The sequence below is a fragment of the Heteronotia binoei genome, chromosome 20, assembly GCF_032191835.1.
Source record: "Heteronotia binoei isolate CCM8104 ecotype False Entrance Well chromosome 20, APGP_CSIRO_Hbin_v1, whole genome shotgun sequence".
Classification (NCBI taxonomy): Eukaryota; Metazoa; Chordata; class Lepidosauria; order Squamata; family Gekkonidae; genus Heteronotia; species Heteronotia binoei.
The window spans coordinates 1576689-1595333 of NC_083242.1; the positions used below are offsets into that span (position 1 = coordinate 1576689).

At 50.9% G+C, this 18645-nt stretch overlaps 1 protein-coding gene and 1 non-coding gene across 2 annotated transcripts in view; one reads left to right on the forward strand and one right to left on the reverse strand.

The window, feature by feature from the left end:
• The window catches only part of TRAF7 (TNF receptor associated factor 7), a 47540-nt gene extending 33680 nt beyond the window's left edge, over positions 1–13860 (reverse strand). The window contains exons 1-5 of the mRNA XM_060260753.1: positions 13725–13860; positions 7000–7117; positions 6714–6771; positions 5170–5264; positions 808–924 (exon numbers count right to left, since the gene is read on the reverse strand). Coding sequence (XP_060116736.1) covers positions 808–924; positions 5170–5264; positions 6714–6771; positions 7000–7080 — 351 coding nt within the window. The 5' untranslated portion in view covers positions 7081–7117; positions 13725–13860. The remainder of the gene's footprint in view (positions 1–807; positions 925–5169; positions 5265–6713; positions 6772–6999; positions 7118–13724) is intronic.
• Positions 13861–15030: 1170 nt separating this feature from the next.
• Positions 15031–15117, forward strand: LOC132588628 (small nucleolar RNA SNORD60). Its single transcript, XR_009556518.1, has one exon. It is a non-coding gene; the product is annotated as a small nucleolar RNA SNORD60 (small nucleolar RNA).
• Positions 15118–18645: the final 3528 nt, after the last annotated feature.

Genomic DNA, 18645 nt, shown 5'->3' on the forward strand with positions numbered 1-18645 from the left:
CTGAGGGCCACTATGGGGTCAGGAAGCAATTTTTCTCCAGGTCAGCTTGGCCAGGGGTCCTGGAGGGCTTTTCTTCCCACCTTCCAGGCACAGAGCAGGGGCCACTGGGGATGTTTGTGTGTGGGGGGGGAGGAATTTGTGAATTTCCTGCATTGTGCAGGGGCTTGAACTACATGGCCCTGGAGGTCCCTTCCAACTCTAGGATTCTAAGGAAGAGGCCAGAGAAGATTTTGGGACCAAAGGAGAGGCTGGCATTGCCAACTTCACTGAACTCATAGCGATACCATCTCACTTTGGAGTATAATAAGAACATATAAAGCTGCCTTCTACTGAATCAGACCCCCCCGGGTCCATCAAAGTCAGTCTTCTCTCCTCAGACTGGCAGCGGCTCTCCAGGGTCTCAAGCGGAGGTTTTTCATGCCTGCTTGCCTGGACCCTTTTGAGTTGGAGATGCCGGGGATTGAACCTGGGACCTCCTGCTTGCCAAGCAGATGCTCCACCACTGAGCCACAGCCCCATTCATGGCTCTCCAGGGTCGCAAGCGGAGGTTTTTCATGCCTGCTTGCCTGGACCCTTTTGAGTTGGAGATGCCGGGGATTGAACCTGGGACCTTCTGCTTACCAAGCAGATGCTCTGCCACTGAGCCACTGTCCCTCAACAAAGGGACCCTCAAGACTGCATCCCCCCCCAGCAGAAAAACCGGACGGCTAGGGACCTTCTCCCCAAGACCCTCTTCTTCCAGACCTCAGACAGGCCCTTGCAACAACCTTGCGTCATGTGCCACTCTCCTGCCCCCCAAATACCTACTGGCTCCTCCTCTTCTTCGTGGAGAGAGAAAGTCGAGCGCAGGGACATGTTGGACTCGGAGTGCAGCGAGCGGACGGAGATGGCCGAGTCGGACCGGCGTGGAGTGTTGATGGGCGGCTGCGGAGAGGAGCAAGACAAAAAAGAGCATGGCCTGTTTCCCAGGCTGTTTGGAAAGGGCTGCGCCCACGACCTCTCTGCTGAAATCCGGCACTCAGATACCTCCCCATCGCTGTTCGGCGCAGCCAAATGCCAGCAAACTGTACGTGAGCAATTAAAAGGAGAGGGAAGCGGGGAGGCAATCTAAACCCGGCAACCTGCTTTACGTTTGCAGACTGCAACCAAGTGGGATGACCTCTCTGGCTCTGCACAGTCCTGCAAGAGTTACGGCGTTGCTGCTTCATCGCTGATGGGGAAGTCGCCAGGAAACTTCCCCCAACGCTTGCTCTGGCAAGCGCTCAGCGCTATCGAGCCGCCAGGACGTCGCTTTATGGAGAGAAAAGAAGAAGAAAGCCCCAGAAGCCAGATTCTGCAGCCGGGGCCACATCCTGGAGTATCTCCGCACTTCCACGAAATGCATGGTGTCCTGCACACAGCTTGCCTCTTTCCTGAGCTTCCTCTTCCACTATGCCTCTTTCAATTGCGGTCGCAAGGGAAGATGGCGGGAGGCCAACTCAGACTCAGCGGGAGCACGTGGTATTAAGCAGGCCATTTTTTGTTTGCGGGGGGAGTGGGATAAACTGCAACTACCAAAAACTCAGAATTGGGGCTCTGGTGGATGAGAGGGAAGGAAAATGGTAGACATAAGAGAGGCCATGTTGGATCAGGCCAGTGGCCCATCCAGCCCAACACTCTGTGTCACACAGTGGCCAAAACACCAGGTGCCATCAGGAGGTCCACCAGTGGGGCCAGGACACTAGCAGTCCTTCCCCCCACCCCCCAAGCACCAAGAATACAGAGCCTCACTGCCCCAGACAGAAGAGAAGCCCTGTTGGATCAGGCAAATGACCCATCCAGTCCAACACTCTGTGTCACACAGTGGCCAAAAAACCCAGGGACCATCAGAAGGTTCATCAGTTGGGACAGGGGACTAGCAGTCCTTCCCTCACCTGCCAAGTACCAAGAAGACAGAGCCTCACTGCCCCAGACATAAGAGCATAAGAGAAGCCATGTTGGATCAGGCCAATGGCCCATCCAGCCCAACACTCTGTGTCACACAGTGGCCAAAAAACCCAGGAGCCATCAGGAGGTCTGCCAGCAGGGCCAGAACTCCAGGAGCCCTCCCACTCTTGCCCCCCCAAACACCAAGAATATAGAGCATCACTGCCCCAGACATAAGAACATCAGAAGCCATGCTGGGTCAGACCAATGGCCCATCCAGTCCAACACTCTGTGTCACACAGTGGCCAAAAAACCCAGGTGCCATCAGGAGGTCCATCAGTGGGGCCAGGACACTAGAAGTCTTCCCACTGTTGCCCCCACACTGATGATGATGTTTTTCTATGATAGATTTCTATCCTGCCCGCCCCCTCCCCCAAGCACCCAGAATACAGACCATCACTGCCCCAGACAGAGTTCCAACAATAGGCTGTGGCTAAGAGCCACTGATGGACCTCTGCTCCAGACGCTTATCCATTCCCCTCTTGAAGCTGGCTGTCTTCTGCCGTTTGGCCTCCAAAGTCATCACCTGCACAAGCCTCAAAGGCATGCTGGCTGAGGCTCTTCCCTTTATGCACCTGCCCAGTTCCTGCAGATGGGCCAGCGTTGCAAGCCGCAGACCCAAGCAACAGAGCCCTCCTGCCCCACAATCCACCTGTTTCTGCCTGGCTCCCAAGATCTCACCTGCCCCACATGGAGGCGGCAGGCAGGGTCTCCCCCCAGCTCCTGCCCAGCGGCAGCACCCGGGCCTGATCCGCTCCGGGAAGCTTCGCCTGCTCCTAGCGAGAGGCTCCTCGGCTCTGCCGTCCCTAAGAGGGCTCTCAGCTAGTCCTGCCAAATCTCTTTGCGTAGATGGCCAGGGACTTCCTCCAATTCAATTCGCTCCAGGTTCTGCTTTCTGGCTTCCTGTCGGCAGGGTGAGAGAGCCAGCTAGGCATTCTGCCTGCCAATCGCAGAGCTCGCCTGCACTCCGAGCTGCCTGGGATTGGCTGGGCAAGGGACACTGCCAGTGGAATTACACACCCCTCCGGATCTCTAACGCAGCATTACAGGAGCGGCGTCAGAGAGGACCTGCTGAGCAGAACGGCATTCGGGTTCACTTGCTGGTGGGGGAGGAGAGGGAGAGATACCCAGACCGCAATGGCAAGAGCTCGAGGAGAAAATCTTAATAGGCCAGAATGGTTTCCACACAAGACAGGTTTCTAGTGCGCAAACGAAAGGCACTTCTGAGCTTGGCAGGACGCACCCCCAAAGGGAGGCTAAGGACCAAAGCTATAGACTGAGAACAAAGAGGATGGCAAAGTTTACCATCAAATGTTCAATCTTAACAACAGCCTTGCAAGGAAGGCCAGTCCCCATTGCCCCCACCTTGTCAACAGAAGGCCAGTTTCAAGTCATTTGTCGACTTTGTAGCCAAAGAACACAGATGAGGATGATATTAGATTTCTATCTCAGAGCCTCAGAGCGGTCACAATCTCCTTCACCTCCCCACCCCCAACAGACACCTGTGAGGTGGGTGGTGCTGAGAGAGCTCTCCCAGAAGCTGCCCTTTCAAGGACAACTCTGTGAGAGCTTATGGCTGACCCAAGGCCATTCCAGCAGCTGCAAGTGGAGGAGTGGGGAATCAAGCTCTGTTCTCCTAGATAAGAATCCGCATACTTAACCACTACTGGCTCTCTGGCTTGTGGATCTTTCACCATCCTTCTCTCCCTCCCGTTCATAACCTGCTCTTCCCCCAGAGAGCTCAGCTCTCCACATCCCCTCCTCACAACCAGCCTTTGGGTGCCTCCCAAAGAGACCCAGTGACCCAAGCAGGGCCTGGAATTCAAGTTCTAGTCTGCCCTTTTAGCCTCGACAGTTTCCAGTTCCATGCCACTGCAGTGCTTCCCGTCACCCTCTCCTCACCACAGGGCTCTACACCAAGGTGACGGGCAAACTCCAGAGAGCAGTGAGAGCGGGGAGTCGCTTCTTTGGCTGCAGGCGTTTCCTCTCACGTCTTCCCCGCAGCCCTGAGAGGTAGGCGAGGCCAAGAGAGAAGCTCGCCGGTGGATGTTGCATCCGACACAGAAGCAGGGGCGGGAAACCTCTGCGGCCAGGGCCAGTCCTGCTTCGTGACAACACCCTCCCAAGGGAAACCCCAAAAGCCCTGCCCAAGGAAACCTGAACCCACAACAAAATTGGCCCAATGCCTGTCCCCACAGAAGTGTGAGGGGTGACCCCCCCCAGGAGCACAGATGAGGGAAAGCAACAACAGGTGACGAGCCAGCACCAGTAAGCAACTGTGGGACCAGCTGATTCCAAGAGTGCCACCAGGCCTCATTTGGGGCAGCTTAGGAGCAGAGCTCCTGGACCTCTGAATTTTATGGTTTTCTTTCTTTCTTTCTTTCTTTCTTTCTTTCTTTCTTTCTTTCTTTCTTTCTTTCTTTCTTTCTTTCTTTCTTTCTTTCTTTCTTTCTTTCTTTCTTTCTTTCTTTCCTTCCTTTCTTTCTTTCTTTCCCCCTACCTCCACAAATACCTGCTTCTGGGCTCCATCGTTCAAACCCCCTGTGAGAGTTTTGCTGAACTCTAAGATCTGACAAACTTTCAAATATCTCCTCCCCACCCCCCAATGAGAAAATAATCAAAACCTATCAAGCAGCTTGATGGAAATCTTTCTCATGCCACTGTGGCCACATAGGAGAAAGTAATTTTAAAAGTATGATGGGAGTAAGGACAACAGGACAATTCTAATTTAAGAAGCCTTTTAAGAAGAAGATGAAGATATTGGATTTATATCCCGCCATCCACTCCGAAGAGTCTCAGAGCGGCTCACAGTCTCCTTTCCCTTCCTCCCCCACAACAGACACCCTGTGAGGTGGGTGGGGCTGGAGAGGGCTCTCACAGCAGCTGCCCTTTCAAGGACAACCTCTGCCAGAGCTATGGCTGACCCCAGGCCATTCCAGCAGGTGCAAGTGGAGGAGTGGGGAATCAAACCTGGCTCTCCCAGATAAGAGTCCGTGCACTTAACCACTACACCAAACTGGCTCTCCCGTGCACTTAAGGTAGATGCTGAGCTGATAACTTAGTACACCTTTCGATGATGTCAGGGGGCGTGGCATATGCAACTGAGTCATGCTAATGAGCTCCAACGCCTATTTTCCTGCAAAATGACCCCTGCCCGCCACCCATTATTCCCACCAACTCAGTAGTCCCCCTTGGGACACATACCATGCCATCGTCCTCGTCCCGAGGGGAGTAGGTGAGCGTGCTGGAGGAGGAGGAGGGAGTCCGGCGGTGTTGCTTGAAGGTGCTGCTCCCGTCCGCTAGGAGGAGGAGGAGGAAAGCCACATGAGACCTTTGACAACCTCACAGGGTCACACTGCCTAGCCAGAAACCAGAGCAAAAGAAAAAGCCTCTTTGTTTCCACCCACATAGAGGCAATACTGAAAGGCTCAGAGAAAGAGAGACCCAGTTTGGTGTAGTGGTTAAGTGTGCGGACTCTTATCTGGGAGAACCGGGTTTGATTCCCCACTCCTCCACTTGCAGCTGCTGGAATGGCCTTGGGTCAGCCAGAGCTCTCTTATCTGGGAGAACCAGGTTTGATTCCCCACTCCTCCACTTGCACCCCACTATCCTGTGAGGTAGATGAAGATATTGGATTTATATCCCGCCCTCCACTCCGAAGAGTCTCAGAGCGGCTCACAATCTTCGTTCCCTTCCTCCCCCACAACAGACACCCTGTGAGGTGGGTGGGGCTGAGAGAGCTCTGACAGAAGCTGCCCTTTCAAGGACAACTCTGCGAGGGCTACGGCTGACCCAAGGCCATTCCAGAAGCTGCAAATGGGGGAGTGGGGAATCAAATCCAGTTCTCCCAGATTAGAGCCTGTGTACTTAACCACTACACCAAACTGGCTACACAAAACCCAGGATAGACCCTTTGCCCCAATCCAACAAGGCAATTCTGAGGTCGGGGGTGGGGGAGGGGGAGTTGTAAAACTGGTGTTTGGTTTCCTTAATGTATTTCCATGGAAATGCCATACTTCCATGCAAGCCTTGATCACTCTAGGAACAGAGGAAGGGAGATGGGACAAGCGAGGGAGTTACAGCCTCCCTGGGCAAGAGAGGGAGGGACAGTGGCTCAGTGGTAGAGCATCTACTTGGTAAGCAGACGGTCCCAGGTTCAATCCCCGCCATCTCCAACTCAAAAGGGTCCAGGCAAGCAGGCGTGAAAAACCTCAGCTTGAGACCCTGGAGAGCAGCTGCCAGTCTGAGTAGACAAGACTGACTTTGATGAACAAGAAGAAGAAGAAGAAGAAATTGGATTTATATCCCGCCCTCCACTCCGAAGAGTCTCAGAGCGGCTCACAATCTCCTTTCCCTTCCTCCCCCACAACAGACACCCTGTGAGGTAGATGAAGATATTGGATTTATATCCCGCCCTCCACTCCAAAGAGTCTCAGAGCGGCTCACAATCTCCTTTATCTTCCTCCCCCACAACAGACACTCTGTGAAGTGGGTGGGGCTGGAGAGGGCTCTCACAGCAACTGCCCTTTCAAGGACAACCTCTGCCAGAGCTCTGGCTGACCCAAGGCCACACCAGCAGGTGCAAGTGGAGGAGTGGGGAATCAAACCCGGTTCTCCCAGATAAGAGTCCACACACTTAACCACTACATCAAACTGGCTCTCCGAGGGGGACCGAGGGGGGTCTGATTCAGTAGGAGGCAGCCTCAGATGTTCATATGAGAGGAAGACGCGGAGCTCTCTGTGCTTACCTTTGGTGATGGTGGTCGCTGCAGAGTACGCAGGGCCAAACGTGGTCTCCATCCTCGTCTGAAACACACAGAGACCCCCGTTACCCTATCGGTAATCCTCCATAGAGGGAGAGAGTTCTCATTAGCCAAGGGCAGCGGGGAAGAGGGTGCCATTTCCAGACAAAACTGCCCTGTGGTTGGATGCGACAAGTCTTTTCAGGAGCAGCGTTCCCAGAACCGCTTCACACCCGGACAGAAAGCAAATGCACGTTTCCGCCCCCACCCAAACCACCACGCTCTCTCTTACCCCGTTGGCGCTTTCTGAAGAAGCGCCGTTGGTTGTACCGCTGGGGAAACGGTTGTAGCGGGCGTTCTTGTTGGCGCTCATGCTCTAGCCCCGCATTCGCCAGTCGTAAAAGCTGCCTCTGGAAAAAAAAGAAAGACTTATAAATATGCTCTTGGTCACCTTGCCTCATCAGCTGGGCTCAAGGAGATGTTGGGCTAGATCCTGTGGGTCTGTTACATGCTGAACGGTGCCTTTTCCTCTTCTGCCAATGAGAGGAGGAGAAGAAGACAACGACGATGATATTGGATTTATATCCCGCCCTCTCAGAGTCTCAAAGTGCAGAAGGATTAAGAGACAGAACTGAACAACGTATGTTTAAAACATTTATGCTTACAATAACCCAAGGTCGGAAATGTTAGAATTATTAGGAACGAAGGTGTAATTGGATGTAGACCAGAAGAAATCAAAAGTATATAAGTAATTGTACATAACAAAGTAAGATCTGTTCAGCAACTTTATAGTTGAGGTGGGTGGGGCTGAGAGGGCTCTCACAGCAGCTGCCCTTTCAAGGACAACTCCTAAAAGAGCTCTGGCTGACCCAAGGCCATTCCAGCAGCTGCAAGAGGAGGAGTGGGGAATCAAACCCGGTTCCCCCAGATAAGAGAGCTCTGGCTGACCCAAGACCATTCCAACAGCTGCAAGTGGAGGAGTGGGGAATCAAACCCTGTTCTCCCAGATAAGAGAGCTATGGCTGACCCAAGGCCATTCCAGCAAGTGCAAGCGGAGGAGTGGGGAATCAAACCCAGTTCTCCCAGATAAGAGAGCTTTGGCTGACCCAAGGCCATTCCAGCAGGTGCAAGCGGAGGAGTGGGGAATCAAACCCTGTTCTCCCAGATAAAAGAGCTCTGGCTGATCCAAGGCCATTCCAGCAGCTGCAAGTGGAGGAGTGGGGGATCAAACCCGGTTCTCCCAGATAAGAGTCCGCACACTTTACCACTACACCAAACTGGCTCTCTAAGCAAGATCCAACTCAGGCAAATTAGTTAAAGAATCCAGAAGGGCATGTCAGAGAGAACATTTTAGCGACCAAAAAAGGCAGCAACTGCCAGAGGAACATCTGTTAAGCGACACTTTTAAAAGCCTGTGGGCAGAGAATTATTTTATTAATAACACCGTTTGGCAGAAGGGTTTCAGGCAGGTCGTTGTGCTGGTTTGCAGTAGTAGGATAAAATTCCAAGTCCAGCAATGCATTAAAGATCAACGCCGTTCACCAGGGCATAACCTTCCGTGAGTCAAGGCTCCCTTTGCCACATTGTCTGACAAAACTTCCCTGGGTTTCCACACTAGAAAGGAGAAAGCGCCACTGACCAAACCTCCCCAATGGCTTGCAATTGAAGCAACTGAAGCCAAGCTTCCTCAAACACTCTCGAGATCAGGAAACAGTCTCAGGGGGTCGAGTGATCACAGAGAATACAAGATCACCAAGAGTGTATAGGAAGGGTTGCAAATATTACAAAAAAAATGTATCAGTGCTGCTACTGGGGGTGTTAATAGATAGAGGTTTACAAGATTATGCATGGAAGAGAGAAGGCAGAGAAAGAAGTCCTTTTCTGCCTTTCTCACAATACAAAAACTCGTGGACATTCAATGAAATTGCTGAGCAGTTGGGATAGAACGGATAAAAGGAAGTCCTTCTTCACCCAAAGGGTGATTCACACGTGGAATTCACTGCCACAGGAGGTGGCGGCTACAAGCATTGCCAGCTTCAAGAGGGGATTGGATAAACATCTGGAGCAGAGGTCCATCAGAGGCTATTAGCCATAGTGTATTGTTGGAACTCTCTGTCTGAGGCAGTGATGCTCTGTATTCTTGGTGCTTGGGGGGACGCAGTGAGAGGGCTTCTAGTGTGCTGGCCCCACTGATGGACCTCCTGTTTTTTTTTTTGCCACTGTGTGACACAGAGTGTTGGACCGGAGGGGCCATTGGCCTGATCCAACAGGGCTTCTTTTATGTTCTTACGTTCTAATGACCATTCAGCGCATTACAGAGCTGGTGAACCGTTGGCTTTTCCCAGAGCATCAAGCCCTCCCTTGCAAGCAATCTGCTAACAATCCCAAGAACACCTCCCACGCCCAAAGACACAGAGCAAAGTTTGAGTCTAAGGACACCTTTAAGACCGGCAAACTTCAGTTCCGGGTGCCCCTGGGATGAAAGTTTGCTCTGTGGCTTCAGACCAACACAGCTGCCGTGGGGAGAGGAAGGGAAAGGAGATGACTGGGCGTTGCTCTGAGACTCTGAGCACTTCGCCACACACGACCTGCAACTAATGATCCACTAGAAACTCAGCCACTCATCTTCCATACTCATACTCCACCCCCAAAACCAATAAAAACAGAGCGGCAATTCTTGGTGCCTTTCCACTGCCGGTTTGAACAGGATCAGTCACTAAGGCTGCAGCCTAATCTTTGCTGCAAGAGAAGGATTCGGTGATTTCACTGACAGGAGGAAACCACTTGGCTTTGGCAGCTACCCAGCACAGAGGCCTTATTCAATACACTGCATCGCAGCCTGTCAACTTCCCACAAGCAAAGAAGCGGATTCAACATCTATGCATCGCCAGGTTCTGACAGCGACACAAAAATACCTGAATGCAACATGAAAATCACGCGCAGGAAACCCAACAGCCCCCTGTTACAAAACTTTAGCCCAACCCCCCCAAGGCTGAATGGCAGCACGAACATTTGGGGGGGGGGGAGTGTGTGTGTGGGTCTTTCCGGGCCCTGCTCAGTCCCCAAATCTTAGGCTTTCCAAGTCAAGCACTCTTCTATGACGGAGCCAACTGGGTGCTCCTTCCTTCTGTACTGAAGGAGAGCCAGTTTGGTGTAGTGGTTAAGTGTGCGGACTCTTATCTGGGAGAACCGGGTTTGATTCCCCACTCCTCCGCTTGCAGCTGCTGGAACAACCTTGGGTTAGCCATAGCTCTGGCAGAGGTTGTCCTTGAAAGGGCAGCTGCTGTGATAGCCCCCTCAGCCCCACCCACCTCACAGGGTGTCTTGTGGGGGGGTGGGGAAGGTAAAGGAGATTGTGGGCCGCTCTGAGACTCTTCGGAGTGGAGGGCAGGATATAAATCCAATATCTTCTTCTTCTTCTACTGAACTAGAAGGAAGCCAGGCCAGTTCCTTGCTTGGACAGGAGGCTGCAGAAACACATCAGTGGGCCCCAAGGCATACCCAGGCAACAGGCTGGGGATTACTGCCTTACCAGATGATGAAGGGATTTTGGCTCTTGAAAACACACCACCTCCCAAAGCTCGTGGCCTCTAAGGTGCCCCTCGACTCGACTTCAACAGCCTCACTAAATGTGCACCTTCAAGGCTTTTTTACAAAACAGCAACGTAGCTTTTCTAATGACTCAATTTCACACCCCCTAAGTGCTTGCTACCCTAGTCTTTCACCACAAAACAGCTACAACCAGTCTCAAAAGGAGGTATTTCTTTCCCTTACAAGAGGTTCCCTGTTGAAGCAATCGTTACTGCTGGCTTTATGAACGTCAGCCGATGAGCTTCATCTTTGCAGTGGGGGCTTTGACCTCCGTCTCCCCAGTTGCAACCAGTTATTCCACTCTTTTAGTACAGATCGTGGCAAATTTACACACCTTCATGCCAACAGACTTCAGCTGCCTCGACTGCACAGATTCTAAAACTGAAATCTAGAGAAAATAAGCAGTATCCTTATCCTTACAACAGCCCCACAAGGGGACTGAAAGTTTACTTCCTTTTTATACCCCACTTCCCCCCCCCCACTGAGATTTTACCCTCACAACCCTGTGAGGTAGACTAAGTTGAGAGTATGTGTGACTGGCTCAAGGGGTTACCCAGACAGCTTCCTTGGGGAGTGGGGATTTGAACAGGATTTGAACCCAGATCCTAGTCTGACTGAAGGCACATTCACACATGCTGAATAACCCACTTCCAGGGCCCTGTCTTGGAAACTTAGCAGGATCAGCTAAGGAGGTCCAGAGGGAGGCAATGAAAAACCACCTCTGAACCCCACGAGGTCACCATACATCAGCTCTGACTTGACGGCACTTTCACCCTCAAAGCACTTTAGTGATTGTTCACAAGTGGGTTTTGCCATTTCGCACATCCTCACAACCCCCCCTGCCAGGTAAGGCAGGCAGAGAGGAGGCGACTCTTTGCCTGTAGGGTTGCCAAGCCCCATTCAAGAAATATCTGGGGACTTAGGGGGTGGAGCCAGGCTGTGACAAACGACTGAACTCCGAAGGGAATTCTGGCCACCACATTGAAAGGGACTCCACACTTTTTAGATGCCTTCCCCTCCATCTGGAAATAATGGACAGGAGCACTTTCTTTTGGGAGTCATCGTTTTGGTCCAATCTTTTTGAAACTTGGGGTGTGTTTTGAGGAGAGGCACTGGATGCTATACTGAAGGTTGTGACGAGCACCACTGAACTCCAAAGAGAGCTCTGGCCATCACATTTAAAGGGACTGCACACTTTTAAATGCCTTCCCTCCATTGGAAATGATGGATAAGGAAGGGCACCTTCTGGGGTTCACAAAATTGGACTGCTTGCTCCAATCCTTTTGAAACTTGGAGGGTCTTTTGAGGAGAGGTACCGGATGCTATGCTGAAAATCTCAAAACATACACCACTCCTTCAGCCCCAGATACCCGCAACGCTTCAACGCTTGTTCATTTCACAGTGTTATTTTCCTACTTTACCCACCTGGGGACTGGCAACCCCACCACCCAGTCAGCTTTCAAAGTCAAGACTCTCTCTTTTTCTACCTTCCTTTTCTTTTACTGTGTTAGTCATGGATCACACCTAATAGTAATTACTCAACAGTAATTTTGGGAATAATCTGTAACAGTTTGCATACAAATTATTTAGGCAATTAAGAATTCTTCCTTAATAGCTTAATGATAATATGGGTTCAATTAGATGGACTGTCGCTACAAAAATCTGTAAATGAGTAATATCGGAAATTTTTGAAAATGTAGCACCGAGTACGATCGCATGCAATTGTTGGAATTAATTAGACGGTTTAAGGGAATTTTAAGGAAATTGTATAATGTTGTAGATGGTTGCTTTGTTATGTAATCTTTGTATTTTACATCGTGTTGTGAGCTGCCCTGAGCCTGCAATGGCGGGGAGGGCGGGATATAAATTAAATGCTATTATTGAACATATGAAAGCTGCCTTTTACTGAATCAGACCCTCCTTGGTCCATCAAAGTCAGTCTTGTCTACTCAGACTGGCAGCAGCTCTTTCTCCAGGGTCTCCAGCTGAGGTTTTTCACACCTGCTTGCCTGCACCCTTTTCGAGATGCCGGGGATTGAACCTGGGGCCTTCTGCTCCCCAAGCAGATGCTCTACCAATGAGCCACAGCCCCATTCATGGCTCTCCAGGGTCTCAGACAGAGGTTTTTCACTCCTGCTTGCCTGGACCCTTTTGAGTTGGAGATGCCAGGGATTGAACCTGGGACCTTCTCCTTCCCAAGCAGATGCTCTGCCACTGAGCCACAGCCCCATTCATGGCTCTCCAGGGTCTCAAGCTGAGGTTTTTCACGCCTATTTGCCTGGACCCTTTTGAGTTGGAGATGCCAGGGATCGAACCTGGGACCTTCTCCTTCCCAAGCAGATGCTCTACCCCTGAGCCACAGCCCCATTCATGGCTCTCCAGGGTCTCAAGCTGAGGTTTTTCACTCCTGCTTGCCTGGACCCTTTTGAGTTGGAGATGCCGGGGATTGAACCTGGGACCTCCTGCTTACGAAGCAGATGCTCTACCAACGAGCCACAGCCCCATTCATGGCTCTCCAGGGTCTCAAGCTGAGGTTTTTCACGCCTATTTGCCTGGACCCTTTTGAGTTGGAGATGCTGGGGATTGAACCTGGGACCTTCAGCTTACCAAGCAGATGCTCTGCTCCTGAGCCACAGCCACATTCATGGCTCTCCAGGGTCTCAAGTGGAGGTTTTTCACGCCTACTTGCCTGGACCCTTTTGAGTTGGAGATGCCAGGGATTGAACCTGGGACCTCCTGCTTACCAAGCAGATGCTCTGCCACTGAGGCACAGCCCCATTCATGGCTCTCCAGGGTCTCAGACAGAGGTTTTTCACACCTACTTGCCTGGACCTTTTGAGTTGGAGATGCCGGGGATTGAACCTGGGACCTTCTGCTTACCAAGCAGATGCTCTACCACTGAGCCACTGTCCCTCCCTCCAGAACTGTCTAAGACTGGCAGCTGCTCTCCAGGGTCTCAGACAGAGGTTTTTCACACCTACTTGCCTGGACCCTTTTTTGGAGATGCCGGGGATTGAACCTGGGACCTTCTGCTTACCAAGCAGATGCTCTGCCACTGAGCCGCCGTCCCTCCCCTCATTATTTCGATGCAGGAATTATTGCCTTAACTTCAATCCTGTTTTCATCTTGATCTCTCTCCTTGGATAGAAAAGGGTCTACGTATCTAGACACATCTATATAACTTAAAATTCTTCTTCCTAGACATTTTATTGTATGCACGTAAGTGTTTAGGCTTGTTCATCACCTGGTGCCATAAGATTAATTATAATTGCATATGAATATTAATATTAACTTGCATATTTCCAAAATTCAATAAAATATATAAATGGGGAGAATAAAATCCCACCCAACACCCACTCGACAGCAGGGCTCGCGGGGCCCTCTAGGCCGCGCCCTTCCTGAGCCTCCCTCCCCTGCGGGGCTCACCTGTAGGCCGCGGCGGGGCCGACCCGCGCTCGGCCTCCCATCGTCCCGCCTTCCCCGCGCCCTCCCCCGGGCCGGACACCCAGCTGCTCCGTCCCGTTTCCTCACAGCCCCATCCGGGCCTCGCCGGGACGGAAGTGACGCCCGTCGGCTTGGGACGCCGGGAATCGTAGTCCTGTTCCTCGCTCGGCTCGCGTTCCCTTCCAAGCCCTGAACTACAGCTCCCGCGAGCCCCCGCGCCGCCCCGCCCGCCTTTTCCTCCTCAACTCCGCCCGCCGGGATTGGCTCCCTCCTCGCTCGTAAAGCCGCGTCAAAAATCAAATCATCCGATCTTCGTCCAATGAAAGACAAAGGGAGCGGCCTGAGGGGGGGAGGGCGGAGTGGCCGAGGTTAACCAATCGGGAAGGGGGTCTCAGAAAGGCGATGGGCCAGCCTGTAGCTCATCTCGTGATATGATTGGCTGCCTTCGCTAACGAACACACAGAAAGGGGGCGGGGTTGCAGAAGGGCGATTCTTTGGTTTTACTTCCTTCCACGAGTTGAAAAGTTAGGAAAAAAATATTTGTTTGGGGGCAGGCGGGAGGGGAGGTTATGGGGCGTCCTTAACATTTCTTATAATGATGAATCTTCATGCTTTTTATCAGCAGCAGCCCCTTTCCCACCTTCAGATGAATTTCTCTGCTAAATTATGGTTGCCAACTGCAGGTTGGGAAATTCCTGGAGATTTGGGGTTAGCGGGTGGGGTTTGGGAGAGGTCTCCAGAGGGCACAATTGCTACCGAGTCCACCGTTCCAAGTGGCTCTTTTCTCCAGCGGAGCTGATTGGCATAGTCAGGACATCTCCAGGCTTGGGATGCCAGCCTCCAGGTGGGACCTGGGGATCCCCCTGAATTATCTGCAGACAACAGGGATCAGATCCCCTGGAGAAAGTGGATGCCTTGGCGGGTGCAGAGCATTCTGCTCCACTGAAGTCTCTGCCTGTCCCAGGCTCCATCTGCAAATCTCCAGGAGTTTCCCAACCTGGAGCTGGCAATGCTGTCCGCCCCAACCCCCACCAGTGGCTGCGAGGGGGGGGGGACTTGGCAATTGAGGTTGCCAACCGTAGAGTGCACCCTGGGGAAGTGAAGGACCTGAGCTAGATGAAAGCTGCATCCTGTGCTGGTCAGTTGTAATTCTAGATCTCCAGCCCACCCCCCACCCCCTTCTCATTGGCAATTTGCTGGACAACACAACTTCAGCTGAGAAGTAAGTCTGAAATGTTATTCTCTTTGAAGGCAAGGATTTCCCTGGACTTACGTTACTTTAAAATCCAGCCAATGCTGAGCTCTTTAAAATTTCTGACACCTCATATGAGAACTGTGCACACAGTTACTGATTTCTTCACGTCCCCTGAGGCTGGGGGGGTTAGCCAGAGAGGCATTTGCTTCCAAACAACCTGGAATGAATTCATCAGGCTTCCCAGGTCTATGTTGAAAACTCACGTAGGTGCTCAGTATTCCATAATTGTCTCTTTCCAGGAAATGGTTGCGATACCTTCATTAGACTGGGCAGAGTGACCAGGTAGGTTATTTCTCCATTGAGGCAAAATGGGCTGTATGAAGTACAACACCGCATCTGATGTGTTATCGTATTCTGCTTGCCTGTGGGGGTGGAGGGTCATGATGCTATGTCACCCCAGAGTCGGAAACGACTGGTGCTTGCACAGGGGACTACCTTTAGTCAGGAGAGCCAGTTTGGTGCAGTGGTGAAGTGTGCAGACTCTTATCTGGGAGAACCGGGTTTGATTTTCCAAGCCTCCACTTGCACCTGCCAGAATGGCCTTGGGTTGCTCTTGCATAGTTCTTGCAGGAGTTGTCCTTGAAAGGGCAGCTGCTGTGAGCCAGTTTGGTATAGTGGTTAAGTGTGTAGACTCTTATCTGGAAGAACTGGGTTTGATTCCCTACTCCTCCACTTGCACCTGCCGGAATGGCCTTGGGTCAGCCATAGCAGAGGTTGACCTTGAAAGGTCAGCTGCTGTGAGAGCCAGTTTGTTGTAGTGGTTAAGTGTGCGGACTCTTATCTGGGAGTACTGGGTTTGATTCTCTACTCCTCCACTTGCACCTGCCGGAATGGCCTTGGGTCAGCCATGGCTCTTGTAGGAGTTGTCCTTGAAAGGGCCGCTTCTGTCAGAGCTCTCTCAGCCCCACCCACCTCACAGGGTGTCTGTTGTGGGGGAGGAAGGGAAATGAAATTGTGAGCCGCTCTGAGACTCTTCAGAGTGGAGGGAGGGATATAAATCCAATATCTTCTTCTTCTTTACATCTGCCTTTCCTATCCAACAGACAATGAAGTCCATACTTTGGTGGCCCGACCTTATCAGACCTCAGAAGCTAACCTGGGTCAGCCCTGGTTCTTACTTGGATGGGGGAACCAGACCACCCAGGGAGTCCAGGGCTGCCCTGCTGGGACAGGCAATGGCAAAGCCACCTCAGTGCAATTCTGGTCACCGCACCTCAAAAAGGATATTATAGCATTGGAGAAAGTCCAGAGAAGGGCAACTAGAATGATTAAAGGGTTGGAACACTTTCCCTATGAAGAAAGGTTAAAACACTTGGGACTTTTTAGCTTGGAGAAACGTCGACTGTGGGGTGACATGATAGAGGTTTACAAGATAATGCATGGGATGGAGAAAGCAGAGAAAGAAGTACTTTTCTCCCTTTCTCACAATACAAGAACTCGTGGGCATTTGATGAAATTGCTGAGCAGTCGGGTTAGAATGGATAAAAGGAAGTCCTTCTTCACCCAAAGGGTGATTAACATGTGGAATTCCCTGCCACAGGAGGTGGTGGCAGCTATAAGCATAGCCAGCTTCAAGAGGGGGTTAGATAAATATATGGAGCAGAGGTCCATCAGTGGCTATTAATCACAGTGTGTGTGTGTGTGTGTGTGTGTGTGTATATATATATAAATTTTGGCCACTGTGTGACACAGAGTGTTGGACTGGATGGGCCACTGGCCTGATCCAACATGGCTTCTCTTATGCTCTTATGCGACACAGAGTGTTGGACTGGATGGGCCATTGGCCTGATCCAACATGGCTTCTCTTATGTCCTTATGTGACACAGAGTGTTGGACTGGATGGGCCACTGGCCTGATCCAACATGGCTTCTCTTATGCGTTATGTTATGTGTTGGACTGGATGGGCCATTGGCCTGATCCAACATGGCTTCTCTTATGTTCTTATGTGACACAGAGTGATGGACTGGAGGGGCCACTGGCCTGATCCAACAGGGCTTCTCTTATGCTCTTATGTGACACAGAATGTTGGACTGGGGGGGCCACTGGCCTGATCCAACAGGGCTTCTCTTAGGTTCTTATCTTGAAAACCCTGCAGGAGCACCCTGTTGGTTGTGGAAGTAACATGATTTGCCATTATAAGAAAACCAGAAAGGGGGGGGGGAGAGGAAGGATGGGAGATTAAGTTTGGAATGTGCAAAGAGTGAGCTAATCAATTTAGCTGAAGCCGGCTATAGCACAGCTCTGGTCGGTAGATCCGTGCACCCGGGGAGGAAAGATAGACGCTTAAGTAAATCTCAGCAAAACTGCAATGTAAGTGGCTTTGTGACTTTTGAGATTAGAGCTGACAGGGGGAAAATGTAATAAAAGTCAGATTCTTAGTAAAAACGTACAGAGGAAAAAAATGGTGATCCCTTTTCAACCAAAAACAGCACACAAGTCTGTATTTGTGGATTTCCTATATTAGAGGATTTACCTCATATGTCCTTTATTGTTCAGACCCCAGGTTGAAGTTTTTGACAGGAATTTTATCTCGTTTAGACTCATACAGACACTGAAAAAATATATTTTTGCTCTTTGATACTGATGCACACGTTTGGGATAGAGCCTCTCTTTTTGCTGCAATGAAATTAAGGTCGAACGCTGCAAAAGAAGAGGATGCTACCTGAACCTGTTGTTGATATATTGAACTTTGGTATTAACGAACTTTCGTTTTATTGGAATTGTCTTTGTATATTTGTTCTATATATTTAATCTAGTTGTGTTGCTGTGTTTTTGTGACGGCCTCTGGCTAAACACAATAAATTGATTGATTCAAGCAAAAATAAAACCAGCCCTTCTTTTTCCAGATGTGGTGAAGCGTGGCGGGAAATGGCTGCTAAAATACAGTTGTTGCCCCCGCCACCACTATGAAACAGGAATCCTTTGGCAGCCAGCTACGCAGATGTTTTTATTTCCCTCTAAAGGTGGATAAAGCCTTGGATACTTGGTGAAGTGCCCTGGAAATATGTTTTTCACCTTCAGCATTGCCAAATTTCTTGGGCAGCAAGAGACAGTGTTAGAGGGCACGTGCAAGTCAAAGTTTATTTTTTAACACCACAGGGTTCGTACGGTGGGTTTCTGTAACAGCAAGTAAAACAGGACTCCCCTTTGAGAACTCCAAAATTCCAACTTCACTGCAGGCAGTGCTGGTGTTCTCCCAACTCGACCAGGTGTGTTTCTATGTGTAAATTTAAGAAAAGACAAAGCTCAATCTTTAACATGATCAGCTAAGGTTCCCGTGCACTACCCCTTCGGCAAGGAAGGGAGGGGCTGCAGCTCAGCGAAAGAGCCTCTGCTTGGCATGCAGAAGGTCCCAGGTTCAATCCCTGGCAACTCCAGTTAAGGATTAAGTAGTGGGTGATGCAGAAGACCTCTGCCTGAGAGAGCATGGGGAGGGGCTGCCCGTCTGAGTAGAAAGTACTATCCCTTGAGGGTCTGATTCAGTGAAACGCAGCCTCATTGGAATGAATTTCAGTTCTCACGCTGTTTCTGAACGGGAAACATTTTAGAATAAGGAAACACTTTCATTTTATTCATGAAGGGGCCATAGAGGCCATGTAGTCCAACCCCCTGCTCAATGCAGGATCAGCCTAGAGCATCCCTGAAAAG